We start from the raw sequence: 22,378 nt of genomic DNA, 5'->3' as shown, positions 1-22,378 counted from the left end.
CTCCTCCTGTGCAAATCCTCTTCCCTTAAATGATCTGAACCTCATCCACAGGAGGTTTGTTTTGAATAAGAAGACTCCTCTAACAAGATGCAAAGCCTTCAGGACTGTGACTACTAAAGTCTATTCATCACTGAAATTCTGGGACCAGCAGATGGCATAGTGGACTCCCACACAGTTGACCGCAGTTTCAGTCCTGGACTTGGTGGCTTGAAATTCACGCTGGGCACATATGCGTGCATGCCCAAGGTCCTGGGAGGAGAATAGGGAGAAGGGATTGCAGTGTGGCCATCCCCCTGGGGAGGGGTGATTTCTCACTTTCCCTCTCACTGTCTGTCTCTGGTGAGTGCATGCACCCTAAGGCAAAAATCTCTTAAAAACAAAACAAAACAAAACCCCCCACTAAATTGTAAAGAATGCTAAATTGGTTTGTTTTCTTCTTGAGAAGCAAGGCAGCCAGTGAGACGCCTTCCCAGTTCTGGATACAGATATTCAGAAAAGGTGTTCAGTGTTTACTGGCACCAAGGAGACCTACCTGAGCAGTCAGGAGCCCACGGGACCACCAGGTCCACGAGCTCTCCTGAAACTCACAGTGTTGCAAGTCTGTACGAGAATGATTTTTTCCCTAAGTAGAAAATCCAGTTTTCATCAACTTCCCAAAAGTATCTGCATTCCAGAAAAGGCCAAGACGCCCTGATGGACACCCAGGCCAGTGCCTACTTGGCAGCAGGGAGGAGTGTTCCCTTTTCTTTGCACACACCTTCCCATCTGGGGCTCCTCAGTGCCTTGCAGGAATTCTGAATTGACTTCCTTGACACCTTCAAGAAGGCTGAATGGAGTACCGCACACATGGTGTGGTGGTTAAGGCTCTGGACCCCACATGGCTGACCAGCATCCGAATTCCAGACCTGGTGGCTTCAAACTCATACCAGGCACATGTGTGTGTGCCCAAAATCCCAGGAGGAGCATGGAGGGGAAGGGATTGCGGCATGGCCCTCCCCCCGGGGGGGGCGATTTCTCACTTTCCCTCTCACTGTCTCTCTCTGTCTCTGTGAGCACACATGCTCTATGGCAAAAACCTTAAAAAAAGAAAGAAATGTGAAACCAGCCAGTCATTTCAAGGTAGAACTGGGAATAGCCTAGTTTCCGAATTTCCCGGTTACTTCCTCCATGGGGGGATACTCTCCCTTGTAGACAGTATTTAATTATGTGAAGTTTTCTAAAGTTGGCCTAATTGGATTCTCCATCATTTTTAGCGTAAAAGATGGCCTCTGAGGTAAGGACCCAAGAGATGGAGCCAGAAGTTTAATTCGGATCACTCTTGGGGCTACCTTCCATTTCCTGCTGTGCATCTGTTCAGTCTCCAGGGAACCTGGGCTGTGCTTCAGGCCACTCAGAGGATAAGCAGGCCCGAGGGCCTTTCTGAAATGAACATTTCAGTGCCATAAACAAGCAGATCGGGCCTGCCCTCACTTCGTCATGCAGTATTTGAGTACCTACTACGTACTAGAGATCCTTCTGGGCCCTACGGAGGGAAAACAGGCATGGTCTCTGCCTTCAGGAGGCTTGTGTCAGAGTTACCATCACAGGGGCCAGGTGGTGGTGCACAGTAACACAACTGGACCCTTGTGAAAGGTCCTGGGTTTGCACCCTGGGACCTCCCTGCGCACGCTGAGTACTCGCATGCCCACGGTCCTGGTTGGCTGAGACTAGGGTGGATCATGCTGTGAAGATCCTGTTCGATGTACCGTCTCTGTCTCGCTTTCTCTCCCTCTCTCACAGAAGAAAAACATAAACTTCATTAAAGAAAAAAAAAAGTTGTCATGATACAAGTTTTCATTCTTTCACCATGACTGAATTGAAAACCAAGTTGGATGCACTTGAGGCAGAAAACCCTTGAAAGCGCAGAGGTAGGTCCCACACCACGGTGGTGCAGGTGCTAGGATGCCACTAAACAATCTTGGGGCCATGTGGGAAGGCCTGGGATTCAGATCCCGAGTTGTACTGAACATGCAGGGCTTGCCCACAGTCCTTGCAGGCTAGAAGGTTGGTGGTGTGTGTGGTGGGACAGTCAAGGCATGGTAAGACTGTCAGTGACCCCTGTCCCTGTGTGTCTTGACAGAGAGATAGATAGCTAGAAAGAGAGAGAGAGAGAGACGTTTTAAAAGTTGAAGCTGGGAAAGAAGAAATGGCAGAAGGGAAAGTACTGAAGCTTCAAGGTGAGGTGACCAGGGCCTCCTCTCCCTCACTCATTTACTCTTCTCTCAGCTCTCTTCTGAAGCGCTTGTGAGCACAAATGCTCACAGATTAACCTCCTCCCACGCATGCCTACTGCTGTCATCCACCTTGGCCGGACCCAGATACTCTCCACCGCACTCAGATTGCCAGGCAGTCTCTCCTCCGTCCATCCGGCTGACAGGAGTCTCCCTGCTCTGGGATGCATGGCGTTCCCAGGCAGACTGATGTTCTTAAAATACCATTTTCACTTTGGAACTCTGAGTCAAAGCCATCATGACAAAACTGTAAGTACAGATGTGGGAGGAAGTTCTCGATATGTTACTGAGAAAGGAAAACAAAAACCAAAACCAGTCATTGTAGAACTTCGATGGAATCGCGTTGGACTCTGAAGCAAACATGAGTGTGCATGTATTTTCACATGGAGTGCTCCTAGAAGGCGTAGGTGTTGAAAGACGAGCACTTCTCCTTTATAAGACTCGGCGCTGCTTTATTTTTAGTCATAAGCAGAAATTATTTGGTAATTTAGAAACGTATACTTCAACTGCATTCCCTTGAACACCGATCTGAAAACCACCACAGAAAGGAAATGTCACAGTGGGAACCGTGAGGACGTGGGCAGTGCCCCGCTCGTCTGCATTCCCAGTGCTTTCGACATAGTGGCATATGACGAATCCTGAAAAAAAAGGAGTGAACAAGAAGTGGGAAGGAGAGAGGGAAAGAAGGGCTACGACACGCATGTGACTGAGAGGCATGAGGCCCCTACGTCATCAGTCCCTTGCTGGACACGCAGGGTTCATTCCAGGTGAGTTCGCTGAGGCTCACTCGACCCAAGGAACTCTGTTCACCCTCTAAAGGAATACAGATTACAATTCAGGGTGGGGGTCAGCAGATGACATGGGAGTTAAGGTGCTGGATCCCACATAGCGGACTGTGTGGTTTGAGTCCAGGACCTGGCAGCTTGAAAATCACACCAGGCACATATGTATGCATGCCCAAAATCCCAAGAGGAAAATGGAGGAGAAAGGATTGCTGTACGGCCACCCCCCCCGGGGGTGGGGGTTAGGGGTTGATTCATCATTTGTGTTCTCTCTGTCAAGCACATACGCTCTACAGCAAAAGTCTATTAAAAAAAAAATGCATGGTTGGCTGGCTCCGTAGCTCAGTGGGACCACACTTGGCCAACTGCAGTTTGAACGCAGACCCTCATAGATTGAAAAACATGCCAGGTGTGTGTGCATACATGCCCAAAATATCCTGACACAAAGGAGAAATGGAGGAGGAGGGACTGTGTGTGACCATAACCCCATGAGGTCCTTCCTTCTTCTCTCTCTCTCTGTCTCTCTGTCTCTCTCTCTGGTAAGCATACACACCCTCTGGTAATTAAAAAAAAAAGTAAAGGGGTCAGCAGATGGCATGATGGTTAAGGCACTGGACTCCCACATGGCCAACCATGGTTTGAGTCCCAGATCTGGGGGTTTGCTTTCTCACTCCCCCTGCCTCTCTCTTTCTCTCTCTCTCTCTCTCTCTCTCTCTGGTGAGTGCATGTGCTCTGTGCAAATTTAAAAACAGTTGTAATGATAAATAAAATTAAATAAGTAATTGTTTAAAAAAAAAACAAGACAGTAAAATTCGGGGCTAGCGATGGCACATGATAACACAACTGAATCCACATGGAAAAGTCCTGGATTTGCACCCAGGACTCCTGGAGCATACCAGGTGCCATGTGCAAGTCCATGATCCAGACCAGCTGAGACAGGGTCAACGGCAGGGTGAACACCAGGTGGGGCTGTGCTTCTGTTTCTTTCTCTGATGGAATGTGTAGATGGATAGATCAATAGATAATAATGCAGAACTTGCCTTAAGGAAAGATAAACAATGCATATTACTACATAGGATTGGAAGCTAACGAAAGAGAAGGCGACAAAACAGAAATACAAGGAGACAAGAGAAGCGGGATGGGGGCGGAGTGCAGAGCCATGCTGAAGAACTGAGGACGGGTGGCGTGTCCGGAAATATGGAGACCACGAATGACAAACAGGAAGGGAGTCGCTTCAGTGAAGTGCAGGAAACCAAAGCCAGACCATGAGGAACTAGCTGCAAAATGGTGGGCACCGACAGACCCACCAGGGCTCTGGGAAAAAAGGCAGGGTTAATAGGAGAGGTGCTCTTGAATTCAGTAAGCAGAGTTGAGAGGAGGTGATTTGGGACAGGACGTTAGTAGGAAGAGAGGGAGCCCACGAAGACTGGGAGAGGCCCAGCCATGGCGGGCAGTGGAAATGCAGTGCTCCCTGACATGGGAGCCATGTGGGAAGGTCCTGGGTTTGGTCCTGAGGTCTCCTCCCACACAACTGGCAAACGCACATAGCCTGTGATCTTGGTTGGCTGAGGCTGGAGGTGGGCTATGGTGTGAAGACCTGGCTGGGGGTGCTTATTTGTCTGTCTGTCTCTTTCTCTCACAGAAGAAATAAATAAATAAATAAACTTGGGCCAGCCAGTGGTGCAATGGTTATAGTGGCTGACTGAGTTCAAGTCCTGGACCCGGAGGCTTGAAAAACACACTGGGCAAGAGGAGGCTGGAGAAGAAGAGATAGCAGCATGACCATCGCTCCGGGGGTGCTTTCTCACTCTCCCCCCTACCTCCTAGCTCTCCAACAAGCCCACATGCCCTCTGGTCAAATAAATAAATATATAAACAAACAAATTGAAAAAAAAAAAAGACAAAAGAAAAAAGACTGAGAGATGGAGCAGAGTGCCCAGCTCAAAGCCATTTTGGGATAAAGAAAGGCAGGAGACAGAGACGGTAGGCAATGGCATGAGATGTCCTAAAGGAGGAGAGGAAGGTGAGGAAGCTCACACAGGGTCTTACGGCGGTCACCTATGGGCAGTGAGGGTGTACGGACAGAATGACAGGTGCACGAGGGAGGAAGGGCTTGGGAGGGAGTTTCTACCAGGGTGAGCAGGGACTGCCGAGCAGCCCTGGGGACTAACAGAAGGCGGGCAGCATGAATGATACCTCCTTCCCCTTCTTAGCCCATGCGTAAAATTGAGTGAGTAATTCCTACTCATGCATATGTATGAGCAGGCACTGTCAACTAAAGGGTTTTGATGCTGAAGGTAATAAAAACATCAACTCCCAGTGAACCATTACTCCCGGGGAGAGTGATAAACACTCATACTGTCAGACGGGCTGGCCCAGAAACAACATGAGGGTGATGCAGGAGAGATCTACAGGCCAGCTGCCTCCAGAGCTCTGGGTATCAGCTTCCCAGTCCATCAGGAACTTCAGATGATATAGGCTGGAGGAGGATGAGATTCTCACACTACGGGAAGGGGCAGAGGACACCCCACCACTTAGGAATCACCCAGAGATCGAAGGAGACATGCATGGGTCACAAGCAAAGAATGGCAGGAGAGCACGACTCCTGCACAGTGACCATGATGCTCAGGCTTCTCTGTGGAACGGAGGGCCCCGGAGGAAGGAAGGGCTCCTCCCAGGTCAGTTGTGCACCTGCTTCCTAACCTGTTATGACCCTTGGCGCCTTAGGTCCTTCCCAGAGACTGGTGGAGAGAAGGGGTGCACCAGGGTCTGAGCTGGAGTTGATGGAGCATCGGTGGAAGGGAAGTTAAAGACTCATCTGTACCTAGGGGGTCTCTGTCTGATTCTAGACGGACAGCATGCAGTTTCTTTTAAGAGAGTGGTTAAAACAGACTAATTATTATAGCATCTTCCACCTCCCATAATTATGTGATCTTATCTATAGATCTCAGGTCAGGATTGCTTATCCTTATATTTTGAAGAAATAGTAATACTCAGAAATCATCTACACTTTGGGACCAGCAGTTAGCATAATGGCTATGTCGCTGGACTCCCATGTAGTCGACCGCAGTTCACGTCCCAGACCCGGTGGCTTGAGACTCACGCCAGGCGTGTGTGCATGCGTGCCCAAGATCCCAAGAGGAGAATGGAGGAGAAGGGATTGCGGTGTGGCCATCCCCCGTGGGGGGGGGATTTCTCGCTTTCTGTCTCTCTCTGGCGAGCGCACACGCCCTATAGCGAAAACCTCTCAAAAAAAAAAAATCATCTACACTTTAAAAACCTTTGATCATTATTTCCATAAGACTCTTTCCTTTTCTCTCTATAAGAATATTAAAAAAAAAAAAAGAGTATACTCTCTCCTCTTTCTTAAATATATATTTGAGGGGGTGGATGTAGCGGCACCATGTGAAACACCATGCTCTGCAAGGCTGACCCACATGGAAATTTCCAGGCTATGCAGGGCTGACTGAGGCTGGGGTGAAACAAATTTGTACATACACAAATAGCATATCTGATCTGCAACCCACTGCACCAAGGTTCTCCCTTCTTTTACTGCCAAGTGACTGAGACACTCCATCCCTAACTCACCGCTGAAAGGGTCCCTGCAGGAGACGCCATTAACCCAGAGTCCTTCTCTGTCTTCACTCTCCCTGAGCTGAACACCTCATTCTCCTTTATGGGTGAGTGCCCTTTTCATTTATTTCCAAGCCTTTACAAATGCTGCCTAAGATTTCTTCTATCTTACAATTCCATAATAAAAATGGCATTTAAACCTCAGCATTTGACAGGCACTTAACTCACCATGTTCTTAAGGGTGATTCACTGTGTTTTGTCTTCCATTTTCACTATCCAAAAAAAAAAAAAAAATTGTGCTTCTGTGTAGGCAATATTCATATATTTTCCTCTCTAGATTATTTTTAACATCTTTGTCGTTCACATTCTGTGTTGTATTCCTATGAGTCTAGAGTTTATGAACTGATTTCTTTTTATTGAACATACCTGTAATTTGTCATGCTTCCAGAGTCTAAGGATCCTCATCTTCTCCAAGGTGTGCCAGGCTAGGTCTCTAACACCTTTTTTTTTTTTTTTTTTTTTTGCTATAGGGCACGTGTGCTTGCCAGACAGACAGAGACAGAAAGACAGAAAGCGAGAAATCACCTCCCAGGGGGGACGGTCACACCACAATTCCTTCTCCTCCATTCTCCTCTCGGGATCTTGGGCACGCATGCACACATGCCCGGCATGAGTTTAAGCCACCAGGTCCGGGATTCGAACTGCAGTCGACTACTTGGGAGTCCAGCAACATAGCCATTACAACTGCTGGTCCTTTACACTCTTGATCCTTAACTAAGTAAAACACACCCCAGGGGTAGTTTGACTTCTCAAGACACCCTTCTCTATCACAGCCAGCTCTACCCACCCTCAAGGTAGAACATGCTGCCCTTATTTTAGAATGTAGCTTGCCTAGAGCAAAAATCTCTTTTAAAAAAAATGTGGCTTGTCTAGACTGCATTTTGGTATATTGTTTTTACAACAAAAACTAAATATGCAGGCATATGAATGAGTGGATATGTCTTAGAAAGTAGACCAGAAGGGGCAGGGCTGGAGTGCCCCGTGCGAGCCCTGTGCTCACGGGGAAGTGACCTGACACAGCTGAGGCTCTATCTACACCCTGAGGAGGAGGATGACAGAGTTACCACTCGGGCTGGGATTAGGACTAAGAGAACATACGTCAAGTCCCATCTGACTACAACCCTTGAGGTCATGATGATATGCGAGGAGCCACCTGTGTGAGCCCGAATCTGCCTCTCCGTCCTGCTCCGTGGCGATGGACAGACTCCCCGAGCACGTCTCCTGCACACTGAGCACAAAGCTCACAGTTCTCTGGGGAATGGGTGGCATTGTGGGACGGAAGGGCTTCTCTAGGTCCAGCTGCTGGACAGTTGGTCAGTAGCTGGAGAGGAGGGCCTCTGGTGGGCTTCTCTTAGCCACACGCCTGGAAAACAGTCCCTTGGCCACCTTGCGGCCACAGCCCAGCCTGGTGGTCACCTCCCAGCAGCCCTCCCTACGCAAACACTCAGGCTTCCCAGCTTCTACCCTACTACTGTCCCCACACTCCAGGTGCATCTCTCACGCCTGCCCTGCCGCAGACACTGCAAACTCACGTCTCTCACTCACTGGCCAGCTGCAGATCACCGGTCCCTAGACCCTGGAGGGCTGCTTCCTGTTGTCCCAGCACCAGAGCTAGCCTCGGCGACCCAGCGCATTTCTCTGCCAGCCAGTGCCAGCAATCACACCTTCCAAAACAATGGCTAAAGGGCATCTTCCTTCCAAGGGTGTCCTCCTGGATCCTCTCCTTCTCCTTACATCTTATAGATGCTCTTTGATTCTAGCTTAGTAATTCTTTATCATAAACTTCTGTTTATTTCATTTTTAAAGTTTATTTCTTCTATGAGAGAAACAGATACAGCATCCCCAATAGAGCCTTCACATCACAACTCATGCCCAGCCTCCACCAGTCCAGATCACAGGCATGCACGTGGCAACTGTGTACAGAGAGGCCTCAGGAAGGACATGAACCCAAGACCGTCCCATGTGGGTCCAGCAACACAGAGCATTGTGCTACTGCAGTGCCAGGGGCTAGCCCCATTTCTGCCATTGAAATCGCCGTGTACTGGAACCAGCAGATGGTATAATGGCTATGTCGCTGGACTCCCATGTAGTCAACCACAGCTCAAGTCCCAGACCCAGTGGCTTAAACTCACACCGGGCGTGTGTGTGTGCATGCTCAAGGTCCCAAGAGAAGAATGGAGGAGAAGGGATTGCGGCATGGCCATCCCCCCTGGGGATGTCTCTCTGTCTCTGTCTTTCTGGTGAGCACACATGCCCTATAGCAAAACCCTCTCCAAAAAAAAAAAAAATAGTCACTGTGTGGCTTCATATTATGGCTGTTCCCTGGTGTGGAGAATAATGCGCAACAGGAGAGTGAGTGCCCCGTGCACTGCCTCCATTCTCCAGTGGGCCCCAAATAACGTTCCTCTGATGTGCTCAAGATCAAAGCACAAATTAATGTGGAAGGTCAAAGTTGGAACATACTTCTCCTAATTTCATTTTTTTCTGAAATATTTTTTTTTCCCAATAGGGTGCATGCGCTCACTGGAGGGATAGAAAGTGAGAAATGATCTCCCCACAGGTGATGGCCATGCCACAATCCCTTCTCTTCCATTCTCCTCTCAGAATTTGGGGCACATACTCACAGCATGAGTTTCAAGTTGTCGGGTCCAGGACTCAAACCACGGTCAATCACGTGGGAGTCCAGTGCCTTAACCACTATGCCACCTGCTGCCCCCCTCTCCTAACCTTCTAGTCATCTCACTAATTGTTGGGTGCCCATTAATGCCATTTCTGGAGACTTTCTGGAAGCTCGATGGGGACTCTTTCTGATTTCATCATTTAAACTCGCAACTGAAGAATTACTTCCAGTCTGGTTCCTGAAGACTTCAGGTCAGATTAATTTACTTCTTCTACTTAAAAAAGAGATTTCTGTTCCCTTGTCAGTCTAATTCCTAGAATCAAGGAACACAGATATCCTAGGGACCGATTCAGTCAAACATGTAAATTACCAGCGCCTACCAGTGAGACAGGGAAGGAGACACAAAGGAAGTGAAACTGAAATCCGAAAGCACAGGGACTTCTGTAATGGTATGACTACTCTGACACCATCTAAGCTTTTTTCCCCCCTAGAAAGCATGCCCTTTTAAATCAGAAAAGGTAGAATGAGTGTGCTAATGAAAGAAAATGAAATTCAAAATAAGTAAAAGGAGAATAAAAACACAAAGTCTTTATTTTCAGGCCTAGCTTTATTCTAGCTAACTGTCTTATCAGTGACTTGGATGAAAATATTCTCAGAAAAGTTGTAATGAACAGAAAAGTAGGAGATAGTTAGCCCGTTACTAGAACCTGGCAGGGTGGGTTTCACTGGGTCAGCTCAGCTAGGCTATGGATCTTAGTACTCCCTTCCCTGAAAGCTCCTGGACAGGGCTGCCCACGAGGGGAATTCATGGCCCATTTGGGAGGGAGAACGTGCCAGTGGCTATGACGGTATGAAGATCGCTGTTGGTTACAGGAAGGAGAGGATGGACATCCAGGGGCCAGTGAGTTTTGCGGGATTTTTGTAAATACTCCTCACTTTTTCGCACGCTGCCTCCACTCTCCTTCACACTGTTGGCCCCGCTGAACAACAGGCTCAGGCCCGATGGAGGCTTTGCTGAGCTCAAAGGGGTGGCCACAAGAGCTGCAGCTCCCCTTGGCCTCGTACACCCGCCTCGTTGGCAGCCCTAGTCGAAGCGCTCTCTAGCACACGGACTCGCCTGGCTTCCTGAAAATCCTGACTCGCACCCCACACATGGTGATTAAAGACTTGTCTGCCCCTCTGTGGACCTTTTCCTTCCCAGTCCCTACTGCAATTATATACATATAACCCTGCCACGCGCTCCTTATCACGTAACTCTCATGGTGGTCCCGGACTGAACCCAAGAATGCAAACACTGAAGAACAGGCTCGAAGAAATCACATTTAGTTTAGCACTAATATAAAGTCCTGGATTTAGACCTAAAATGTAAAGAAAAATAAAGAAGTGAAGAGTAAAACCTGGATTAAAAGCAGTAACTAACTAGCCTAAAGATTCTAGACTATCATTCCACTATGACCTAGGTAGGACCTAAGCCAGTGTATTAAACAAGAAAATGAATGTGATCTGATTCTTTCAAAACGAATGTGGGGCCAGCAGGTGGTGTGGACGTTAAGGCACTGGATTCCCACACGGCTGTCCTAAGTTTGAGTCTGGACTCCATGGCTTGAAAATTACACTGAATGAGTGTGTGTGCCCAAAATCCTCAGAGGAGAATGGAGGAGAAGGGATTGTAGTGTAGCCATTCCTTGGGGGTGATTTTTTCCTTTTCCTTCTCTCTTTCTTTCCCATGAGCATAAGTGCCCTATGACAAAAACATTGAACACAAACAAACAAACAAACAAGTAAGGGCCAGGCAGTGGCCCAGTGGTGGTGCAGATGAACCTACATGAGAGAGGTTCTGGGTTTGTGTCCTGTGACCTTCTGAGCACAACAGGTCCATGAGCACATGCCTGTGACCCAGGCTAGCGTAGACTGCTGTGAAGACCTCGTCACGTGCCTCTCTGTCTGTCTGTCTGTCTCATATGATATAGACAAACAAACAAATTTAAGAAAATGAAAACTATCATGAGAATAAAATTGTGCCTCCATACTTTATACTGAAAGACAGAATCTGGGATATTCTATTAAAATGTAACATATTTGGGGGCTAGCAGGTGGTGTGGTGTGATGGTTAAGGCACTGTACTCCCATGTGGTCAACTGCAGTTCAAGTCCTACCTGGGCCAGGGAGCTTGCTTTCTCACGCTTTCTCTCTCTCACTGTCTCTCTGGTAAGGCACATGTGCCTCATAGCAACAATTAAAATAATGATAATTATTAATAAAATTACATGAATAATTTTATTTTAAAAAAGTAACATAGTTTATGAGGAAATACTATGTTCTCAAATTAAGAAATCTAGAAAAATATCAGAGTGGCTTTAGGAACTTGGGTCAACCAAAAGAAAGAAGAAAGAAGATCTACACATTTGTGGATCCAGTGGTAAGAGCTATAATCAGTAGAAAGCAATGACATAAATTAGTGCTCCTCTTAGTGAAGAACACAGTAATAGTAAATCATTTTAAAGAAATAGAGTATCCTGTAATAAAGGAGAATATTGCCTAGATGTCCACCGTGGCGCTATTTTATGATTCCATAATTTTGGAGTTCATCAGGGGTTGGGAGAAGAGGGTATTGGGGAGTTATTGCTTAATGGATACAGAGTTTCTATTTGGTATGATAAAAAGTTTTGGAAACAGTGGCAATGGTTGTACACATTGTAAATGCAATAAATACCACTGATTTGCACATTTAAAAATGGCTAAAATGGGGACCAGCAGTTGGCGTAATGGCTATGTTGCTGGATTCCCATGTAGTTGACCTCAGTTCAAGTCCTGGACCCGGTGTGTGTGCGTGCCCAAGATCCTGAGAGGAGAATGGAGGAGCAAGAATTGCGGCGTGGCCATCTCCCCAGGGGGTAATTTCTTGCTTTCTGTCTCTCTCTGTCTCTTTCTCTTTCTCTGGTGAGAGCACATGCCCTATAGCAAAAACCTCTAAAAAAAATGGCTAAAATGGCAACACATGTGTGTGTATGTGTGTACATGCGTGTGTGTGTGTGTGTGTGTGTGTGTGTGTGTGTGTGTGTGTATTGGGCCATAGGAAAAAGCATGATGTATTTTTCTGTTTTTCTATGCAAAAATGTGTCACGACTTTTCCAACAACCCAATATTTATATTTCACTATAACAAATATAAAATTCATGACTTTGTTATTCTACATGAGGAATGCAAAAGGTAATAAGTTGAAAATCAAACTTAATAAAAAATAAAGGTATCCTACTAACATGGGTAAAGACATTTCTTTAGACTCTGAAGAACGTACTTGCCGCAGAGGAGTTTGCCTAGTACCCAGGATCTCCCGAGAGCCCTGAGCAGCTGTGAGCCCCTCAGCAACAGGTGAACTAAAGCAGAGTGGCTCTGTAGGAACTGAGAAGCGACTGTGCCCTGAAAAGCTCAGCGGTAAATGTTACCAGGTTATCTGACGACAAACGTTCTTACGATAGAATGGAACACACACGGTTGAGTAAAAAGTCCTCTTTATCTACCCACACAAATCCACATGAATGCAAAGCAAAACACCACGATTTAATACATAAGCAATACTTAAGAGAAGGAAAATAAACTAGCTAAAGTTCATTTCTCTGTTTATAAACACAGATTGCTAAATTTTAATAGATCGGGAAGACATCCACAAGACATCTATAATCAGAGCGCTGACTGTGTGAGTTTTTAGGCCAAAGAAAATTTCATTCTGGGACCAGCAGTTAGCATAATGGCTATGTCGCTGGACTCCCATGTAGTCGACCGCGGTTCACGTCCAGGACCCGGTGGCTTAAAACTCACACCGGGCGCGTGCGCGTGCGTGCCCAAGATCCCGAGAGGAGAATGGAGGAGAAGGGACTGTGGCGTGGCCATCCCCCCTGGGGGGTGATTTCTCGCTTTCTGTCTCTCTGTTTCTGTCTGTCTGGTGAGCGCACGCGCCCTATAGCAAAAACCTCTCAGAAAAAAAAAACAAAACTTTCATTTTAAAATTTAAAATGTCTTTGGTGTTTTCTCCAATGAAATATTTCTTCTTAAAGATAAATGGATGGTGGGACCAGCAGATGACATAATGGTTATGTCGTTGGACTCCCACATGATCAACCAGGGTTTGAGTCCTAGGCCCAGTGGCTTGAAACTCACACCAGGTGCACGTGCGTGTGTGCCCAAAATCCCGAGGAGAGAACAGAGGAGAAGAGATTGTGGCATGGCCATCTCCCCAGGGAGTGATTTCTCACTTTCTCTTTCTCTTTCTCTCCAGTGAGCACACGCTCCCTATAGCAAAAAATCTCTCTTAAAAAAAAAAAAAAAGATGGAAAATGACATACCATAATAACACTGATTGACAAAACAATAGCGTTAGGGGCCGGCAGGGGGCACAGTGATTAAGGGCACTGCTTCCACATGGCCAACCGCAATTCGAGTCCCAGACCTAGAGGCTTGCTTTCTCTCTCTCTTTCTCTCTCTCTTACTCTGTCCCTTCCTGGTCAAATCAAAATAAATAAACAAATAAATAAAGTTAAATAAAAAATAATTCTTAAAAATAAAAAAGAAAAAGAGTAGAGTTGGAGGACTAACATCACCTGATTTCAAGAATTAATATTAAGCAACAGGAGTTGAGGCAGTGTGGTACTAGTATCAAGACAGACTGCTGTAAGAATGGAGTGGAATAAACAGTCTAAAATCAGACTACACACACATGAATAACCAATTTTTATGAAGGGTGCAATGACCTTCCAGAAAGAAAGAATAATCTTTTTAATAATTAGGGCTGTTACAACTGGACAGCCATTTGCAAAAAAAAAAAAAAAAAAAAAAAGAGGTAAACAGAGGAGAATAATAACCAGGATGGTGACACTGATCCGTCTCTCACACCATATGAAAACACTGGATGATACACCTCAACCTAAAACTTTAATGCTCTCAGAAAAAAAATAGAGAAATCTTTGTAAACTTGCATCAAATATTTCTTAGCTATGACACCAAAAGCACAATCCATGAAAAATGGATAAATTGGACTTCATCAAAATTTAAAACTTCTGCTCTTCCAAAGATACTATTAAAAGAAAAGGCAAGCCATACTTAGAGAAAGTAGTTATAAATTGTATGTCTTGATAAAAAACGTATGCAGAATTTATACAGAACTATCAACATTCTATAATAAGAAGACAAAACATCCCAGTTAAAAACAGGCTAAAGAACTGAACAGACAGGGAACAGTAGTTGGTGTAATGGTTATGTTGCTGGACTCCCATATAGTTGACTGTGGTTCGAGTCCTGGATCCAGTGGCTTAAACTCACACCAGGCATGTGAGTGTGTGTGTGTGTGTGTGTGTGTATGTGTCCAACATCCTGAGAGGAGAATGGAAGAGAAGGGATTGCGGTATGGCCATCCTCCCTGGGGGGTGATTTCTCACTTTCTGTCTCTCTGTCTCTGTCTTTCTGACAAGCACAAGCACCCTATAGCAAAATCCTCTCTAAATAAATAAAAGAATTGAACAGATATTTTTAAAAAAGACACATGAATGGCATTATAAGACTAAAAGATATTAGATGTTATTAATCATTAGGAAAACGAAAATTAAAACTTCAATGAGATACCAAAACACACCTATGTGAAGAGCTTAAATTAAGAAGACTGACGACACCACATGTCGGCAAACATGAAGAAGACTTGGAACTCTCACCCACCACTGGTGGCATGACCACGTTGGAAAGCAATTTATGCAGTTTCTTAAAACAAACACCTGCATATTCAATTCCTAGGTATTTATCTGAGAAAAATGAAAATGTACGTCCACTCAAAGATTTGTATGTGAATGTTCAGAGACGCTTTCATCATAAATAGGCAAAGTCCACCAACACATGAAGGACTGAGCAAATAATGTCATACCATATAATGGAACACTCTTCAGTAAAGAAGAGATGAACTCCTGCTCCATGCCATGACAAATTAAAACATAATTCTTTAAATAATTTTGAAAAATTATTTTGAAACTCATTATCCTGAGTGAAGGAGGTGGTATGACTCTATTTATACAAGATTCTAGAAAACTCATCAAAATTCTACAGCAAACTCATCTATAATAATGGAACAGAGATCAGTGGTAGCTTGGGGCTATGGGGCTGGGGTAGAGAATGGAGTAGAGAGAGATGGGAATAAAAAGATTACAAAAGAGCGCAAGGGAATTTGGGGCGGGTGACAGGTTTGCTCATCCTCTCTACTGAGGTGATGGCTTCAGAAATGTATACATGCATCAAAACTTAGCAAATTATTCACTTTAGAGATGTTCGATTTTTATATGCCAATTATATCTCAATGAAATTGCTAAAAAATAAACAAAATTGGACCAGCAGGTGGCATGGAGGTTAAGGTACTGGATCTCACATGGACATCTGTGCGGTTTGAGTCCCGAACCTGGTGGCTTGAGACAGGCTGGGTGCGTGTGTGCGCATGCCCAAAACCTCGAGAGGAGAATGGAGGAAAAAGGCCCGTGGAGGGTAATTTCCCCCTCCCCCTCCTTTTTCTCGCTGTTTCTCTCTGGCAAGCACACGTCCTAAAAACTTTAAAAAATTAAAAAATCAGTATCTTGTTTGGGATATGAGAAAAAGTCCTTCCCTTCAACCAGGAAAAGGCAAAATTCAAACTCATGACCACCTGTTAGCAGGTCACTTTGTCGTGTGTATGGCTCCAGAGTAAGAACAAATGCAAGAAACCTCACGAAATGCAAACGACAGAGGTTTGTTCCGTTACATTCTTCAAGCCCAGCTCTGAAGCAATCTGTTTCTCAAAGCCTTTTTTCAGCACTCAAGTAGAAAGTCATTGTTCCCGCCTATGAATCACCGTAACACTTAGGTTAATTTTCAGATATTAATTCAGTGCACTTATCCATCCACCCGTGCACATTCATTACGTGCTTCATCTGGGCCAGACACGGGCCTGGTGCTAGAGACAGGAACAGGCGTAGGGACAGACCTTCCCCCTCCAGAGCCTCAGTCTGAGGCAAGATGAACAAAAAGTGGCAATGAGGAACATACTTTTTTTAAAGAAAGTAATAGTGAAACACTGTAACCACTATTGAAAGAAATGTGAAAAAGCACAACAGGAACACCGAGGAGAAATTCGCTTTGTCACACGGTCTTGTACCCCAGTGACTGGTTCAGCTTCCATTTCTCTACTAGACTAAAACTCCCTGAGACTAAGGGCCTGTGAGTCACTCGCTCCAGTAACCAGCTGGCCTTCCTAGCACCGTACCTGCCAGGAGTATTTTGCACATGTGTATTTGTTTGAATTGAGGACATAGTTCTGACTTCTTTTTCCTATTCCGAAGTTGAAGTTGTTTCCAGGGGGCCTGGGAAAGTCAAGCCTACAAACATTAACAGAGGCCTACGAATATTAACGGAGTTTTTTGGTCCACTGATAATGGGATGTTGCATCCTGTCCCAGGATACAGTGAGCTTTCTTATCTCAGAGTAAAGCACATTCTTTTGCTGATTTCTTCAGGAACAGACACTTGTGTTTTTCTTTAAGCCATTACTAGTCTAAGAATGTCAAACTCACCTATAACCTACAAACTTCCGCTTCCAGATGCCCCACCTTTTCGGGCCAGGCCCATGTCAAGGACTCCTTATGCCGACTGCCAACTCTCCCGCTCTCAGAACTATTTAAAAGAAACCCCTGCATCTTAGCACCCTGAGATGCACGCTATCTTCCCCAGGCCAGTCACTCAAACTCATGTTTAGTGATACAGCGTATTAATCACCATTTCTGCAGTCAGTTACTTCTGCCGACAGAACAAAGTCTATTTAGCAGCCATCTACTCTTTGACTAGAAGGCAGGGACACCCTGCTGCCAACTTCAGTTTCAATCTTTTCACCACTTTCCCAACAAAGGTGTGGCAATAATTTGAAAGGAGACAAAGTCAAAACCTAAATCTAGGTCCCCAGATTTCCAAAGGAATGACCATTACCCCAGTAAAAAGTGGCAGAAGGTGTGGGGTAAGATGGAGCTTGGACTGCAGAGATCGAGACGGAAGGAAGACACCAAGATGCAGGTCCTGCCCTGGTCCCGGGACAGCCCTGGGTATCCACGTTAAAGCTCTCCCGCGGTCTCGGCCCAGGGGGACATATGTGGACAGCAGCCACCTAGTCTCTGTAGGAGCCATTCCAGTCTCCTTGGGGAGGCAATTTCTGGGTGTGTAGCAGTTCAGTATACTATCATAAAATCCTATAAACTGGATGACTTACAAACAGCAGAAATTTTTCTCACACAGTTCTGAAAGGTGGGAAGCTCAAGATCAAGGCACCTGCAAATCTGGTATCTGGTGAGCCCTAGTTTTCTGGTTCAGAGATAGTATCTTCTGGCTGTGACCTCACAGGACAGAAGGGGTTGGTTAGGTCTCTGGGGTCACTTTTGTAAGGGGGTTAATCCCCCAACCATGGTCTAATTACCCCACCTCTTAACACTATCGCCTCGACAGTTGAGATTTCAACATGTCAGTTGGGGAGCAGCATGGACATTCAGACCAGAGCACTGCACACGACATCTGCGACCTGCTTTTCCCAGAGGGCACAATCCCCTATCTGCTCAGCGTGCAGGGGCAAAAAGGTGGGAGCAACAACTGTAGGGAACTGTGAGCACAGGGCGATGGACTCATCCAGTTTTCTCATTCTGATTAACATTATGTGCAATTCTGTTACATTTCAAAGACAAAACGAGCACAAACTGAAAAGATTTCCAATTGTAACTGAGAGATTTGGATTAAATGCCAAGCAGAAATCCTCCATAGCTCCCTCAGTGTAATTCAACATGACCAGAATAATTCTCCTCTCAGTCTTAAAGATGAGGCAGATTGCTTTCTCATAGAAGGGTACATCCAAAAGTTCATGGGAAAAAATGGCACTGAAGGGAGCCGGATGGTAACACATCAGTAAAACACCACAGTCTGACAGGGAGGCCCAGGGAAAGGTTCTGGGTCCACGTCGGAGACCTCCCTGAACACATCCGGCACCTGCTTGCCCATGACGCAGGGCTGGCTGAGACTGGGGGTGGATCGTGGTGTCAAGACCCGGAGAGAATGCTGTCTATCTTCTCTCGCTGTCTCTGTAGCTTGTGGAAGGAATGCATTAACAAATTTTTAAACAATTAGAATTAAAGTACTAGTTTATTTTGGTAAAATAAAAAATTGAGATCCCTTTTTTTATAATATGCATTTTCTTTGAACTGTCCGAAGATCTCTCTTTTTATAGCTCCAGAAACAACAGGTATCAGAAGAGAAAGGCAGAAGTCCAGGTATGTTTGTCTGGACCCAGCAGCAGTACAGCTGCTCCAGGAGACGACAGGGGGCCTGGGCTGGGCTCTTACCTGTAGATGGGGTCCTGCATCACCAGCATCTTGCTCTCATCCCACGTCCACTCCTTTTTCTGCAATAAAAGAAGCTGTAAATGAATAAGTTAGGCTTGTCCTCAGCTACAGAACCAGGCCACGATCGAGCTACTAATGCTTATGCAAACACATGCTGCTCCCGGCCTGACTTCTGTCCCCTGAGAGGCCTGCAGCTGATTGCTCCAAAAGGACAAGTGGAAAATGTCAAGTGTCTGGTCTGATCAGTTTCCTCCAAGCACTTTTGGAGAGTGTCTCTCCAGGGGACAGAGGGTAGGCAGGAGTCAAGGAGGCCTTGAGGCCTAAAGGCAGGCTCTACATCAAAAATCTCTTAGAGAAGGAAAACAACAACAACAACAACAACAAAAACACAAAGAAAGAAACCCCCATCCCTTTTGAACCCTGAGAGGGCTTCAAAAAGTTCATGCAAAAGTGTGTATTATGAAAAGGCTATGGGTATACTTCATTTTTTTTGCAATATAAACTTACACTTCAATTCCATTTTTTTCCCACGAACATTTTGAAGTCCCCTTGTACATCACTCCAGAGGAGTGGGGGAGGCAGGAGGAACAGATGGGAGAAAGGGCCAATAGGTGGTGTGGGGTTGGGTGGTTGGAGGTCACATGGCCAACTGCGTGGTTCGAATCCAGGACTTGATGGCTTGAAAAACACACTGGGCACATATGCATGCATGCCCAAAGTCTCCAGAGGAGAGTGGAGGAGAAGGGACTGCAGTATGTCATGCCCTCTGGGAGGTGCTTTCTCATTTTCTCTCTCTCTCTCTTGCCCCAGGATTGAACTAGCTCTATGGGGGCAAAGACAGCCTTCCAAAGGCATGATCCCCTCAAATGCACTGAGAAGGAGATGCCCTCCTCCCTCCTTCAAGGGGACTGGGCTCCCCACAAGCTGGGGAAGCTCACAGGTACATGTGCAGAGCCCCACCCGAGGATATGCATTCTGGCTGTGAACTAACTTACTGTGAACACAGAGGAGACCTCCTAAGCAACCTTAGATGGGGACAGGAATGGGGATGAGGTGGAAGGGAGAGGACTCCCACACAGTGCTTGATGAGGTGAGCAGCACCCCAATGTGGGGAAGGGAAGTGTCGGGGGTGGGCAGCCAAACATCTCTGCTTGGGCTCAGTCCCAGGTGCAGGGACAGAGAATCCAATGTCATCGTCAATGGCCTGTGGCACAGAGACTGTGCTGTCCAGGAAACTGGGAAGAATATACCCATCTCTGCAAGGAAGACTCGGAAGACGGGGAAAGGACAGAGGCGTATACACTACATTAGTTAGTGGGTGCTCTCTGGCATGTCAATTTCTCAGAGATAACGCACAGGGTGGCCACTCTTGAAACGCACTGGAGTCTGGACATTGGCAAATTTCTACCATGGACTTGGGGACTCTGTCCAAGCCCTTAGAGTGACAATAGGAGGAAGAAGCATTTTGCCAGCAGTTTTATCCAAATACAACATGCCTGATGTGGCTATGTGTGCCTGCGTGCACGCACACTCACGGACCATTTAATATCCAAATTTTGATTCAATATCAACCCAACCCATAGCAGTAGATTCTACATGTATTCAATACTAAACACTTTTGCACAGCAAAACTTTGGCTGCAACTTAAAATTATTATTAGTTTTTTTTAATAATTCTTACATTTATTCATTTATTTATTTTCATTTGACTAGAGAGAGACACAGAGACAGAGAGAGAGAGGGGAAGTGAGTCAGCAAGCCACCAGATCAGGAACTTGAACCCTGGTAGGCCATGTGGGTGTGTCTAGTCCCTTAACCACCACCCCACCTGCTGGCCCTCATTATTATTATTATTATTATTATTTTAAGGTTTTCGTCATAGAGTGTGTGTGTTTACTAAAGAGACAGACAGGGAAAGTAAGAAATTACCCCCCAGTGGGGATGGCTACACTGCAATTCCTTCTCCTTCATTTTCCTCCTGGGATTTGGGGCATGCATACACCCATGCCCAATGGGATTTTCAAGTCACCAGGTCCAGGACTCAAACCATGGTATGCCGTATGGGAGTCCAGCACCTTAACCACCACACCACCTGGCTGGCCCATTTTTATAATAATTTTCTTCAAAACTAATTTTTAAGTGCCTTCCTATACTTGTTAATGACTACCACATAAAATTTTAATATACACATGACCTATCTGAAACAACACAGAACAAGGAGGCCAATCTCTTTCCCAAGTAGGGACCATCTCAAATACATAAATACAGCAAGTCTAGATGTTCCTTGTATCAAGTAGCTCTAGGTTCTACAAACATCCCTCATTTGACAAGTTTTCTGAACTTTTCACTGTCATAGCTGGCTTTCTTTGCACACACCACACTTACCAGAATCCCTCCTCAAAACCTGGTTCTGGGTAACCCTGCTGTGTTGGCACACCACGGCATGAGGCTGGAGCCACATAGGAGACCCTGGCCCGAGCCCCAGACCAACCCCAACAGGCTGGACGTGGCAGTGTGCACCTGTAACACCAGCCAACCGGGAGAGTGGGGCAGGACTGTGGCCTGTTGACGCCCTGCCAAAAATACCTGTTTCTTGGGGCTAGACAGTGACACAGTGGTGACACAATGCTCCTCAAGGCAGACCTCCACGGAAGGCTTCGGATTTGTGTCTAAAGACCTTCCTGAGGCAGGCGTGCATGCCCACGATCCAGAGATTGTGGCTTGAAGACCGTGTGGGGATGCTGCCTCTCTGTCTCTGCCTCTCCTTCTCATGGAAAAAAGACATAAACTTTTAAAAAATAGTAGTAATGACTAGCACCCCTCTTTTCATTAAACACACACACACACACACACACACACACAATCTGGCACCCTGAGCTGGATCCTGACTAACATGGTAGAGACACATTCCTTTTTGTTCCAGCCATAATGTCACTCTTTAAAAAAAGTTTTTTTTTTAATTTTCAGATTTTTGCCTTAGGACATATGCACTTACCAGAGACAGAGAAAGGTAAAGTGAGAAATCACCCCTTGGGGGGAGGCCACACCTCAATCCCTTCCCTTCTATTCTCCTCTAGGAATTTTGGGTGCTTATATACATGTATACATACAAGCCTCCAGATCCGGGACTCAAACTGTGATACGCCACGTGGGAGTCCAGCACCTTAGCCACCACGCCACCCACCGCCCTCCATGATGCCACTCTCTTTTTTTTTTGGAGAGGCTTTTGCTATAGGGCGCGTGCGCTCACCATACATAGAGAGACAGAGAGACAGAAAGACAGAAAGAGAGAAATCCCCTCCAAGGGGGGATGGCCACGCCGCAATCCCTTCTCCATTCTCCTCTCTGGATCTTGGGCACACACGCATATGCGCCCGGCGTGAGTTTTAAGCCACCGGGTCTAGGACTTGAACCGCAACTACATGGGGGTCCAGAGACATAGCCATTACGCTAACTGCCAGTCCCCCATGATGCCACTCTCAACCCAGTAAAGACAGATCAATAGCATTTTTTCGCTGCCTCATGGCTGGCACATTTGAGGCTCGTTTCTAACTGATAGTCTGAACTTCCCAGAGTTAAAGTCCAAACACTTCATTTTCAAATATACAACAATTGTTCACCAACAAAGTTGCTTAAAAGGCAAGGTATAGAGACCAGCAGTTAGCATAATGGCTATGTTGTTGGATTCCCACGTA

General features: G+C 46.0%; 1 protein-coding gene across 4 annotated transcripts in view; it reads right to left on the bottom strand.

Moving 5' to 3' along the window:
* CUNH1orf226 (chromosome unknown C1orf226 homolog) overlaps positions 1–22,378 on the bottom strand; it is a 112,804-nt gene that overhangs the window by 73,403 nt on the left and 17,023 nt on the right. For 3 of the 4 annotated variants that reach the window (XM_027767489.1, XM_027767504.1, XM_006142236.3), the window contains one exon: positions 18,685–18,743. In XM_027767489.1, coding sequence (XP_027623290.1) covers positions 18,685–18,743 — 59 coding nt within the window. Of the gene's footprint in view, positions 1–18,684; positions 18,759–22,378 lie in introns of all 4 variants that reach the window. The other variant, XM_027767500.1, reaches the window with a different exon arrangement.

The sequence above is a fragment of the Tupaia chinensis genome, unplaced genomic scaffold, assembly GCF_000334495.1.
Source record: "Tupaia chinensis unplaced genomic scaffold, TupChi_1.0 Scaffold000070_1, whole genome shotgun sequence".
Taxonomy (NCBI): domain Eukaryota; kingdom Metazoa; phylum Chordata; class Mammalia; order Scandentia; family Tupaiidae; genus Tupaia; species Tupaia belangeri.
This window is presented reverse-complemented; position numbering and strand designations above follow the sequence as displayed.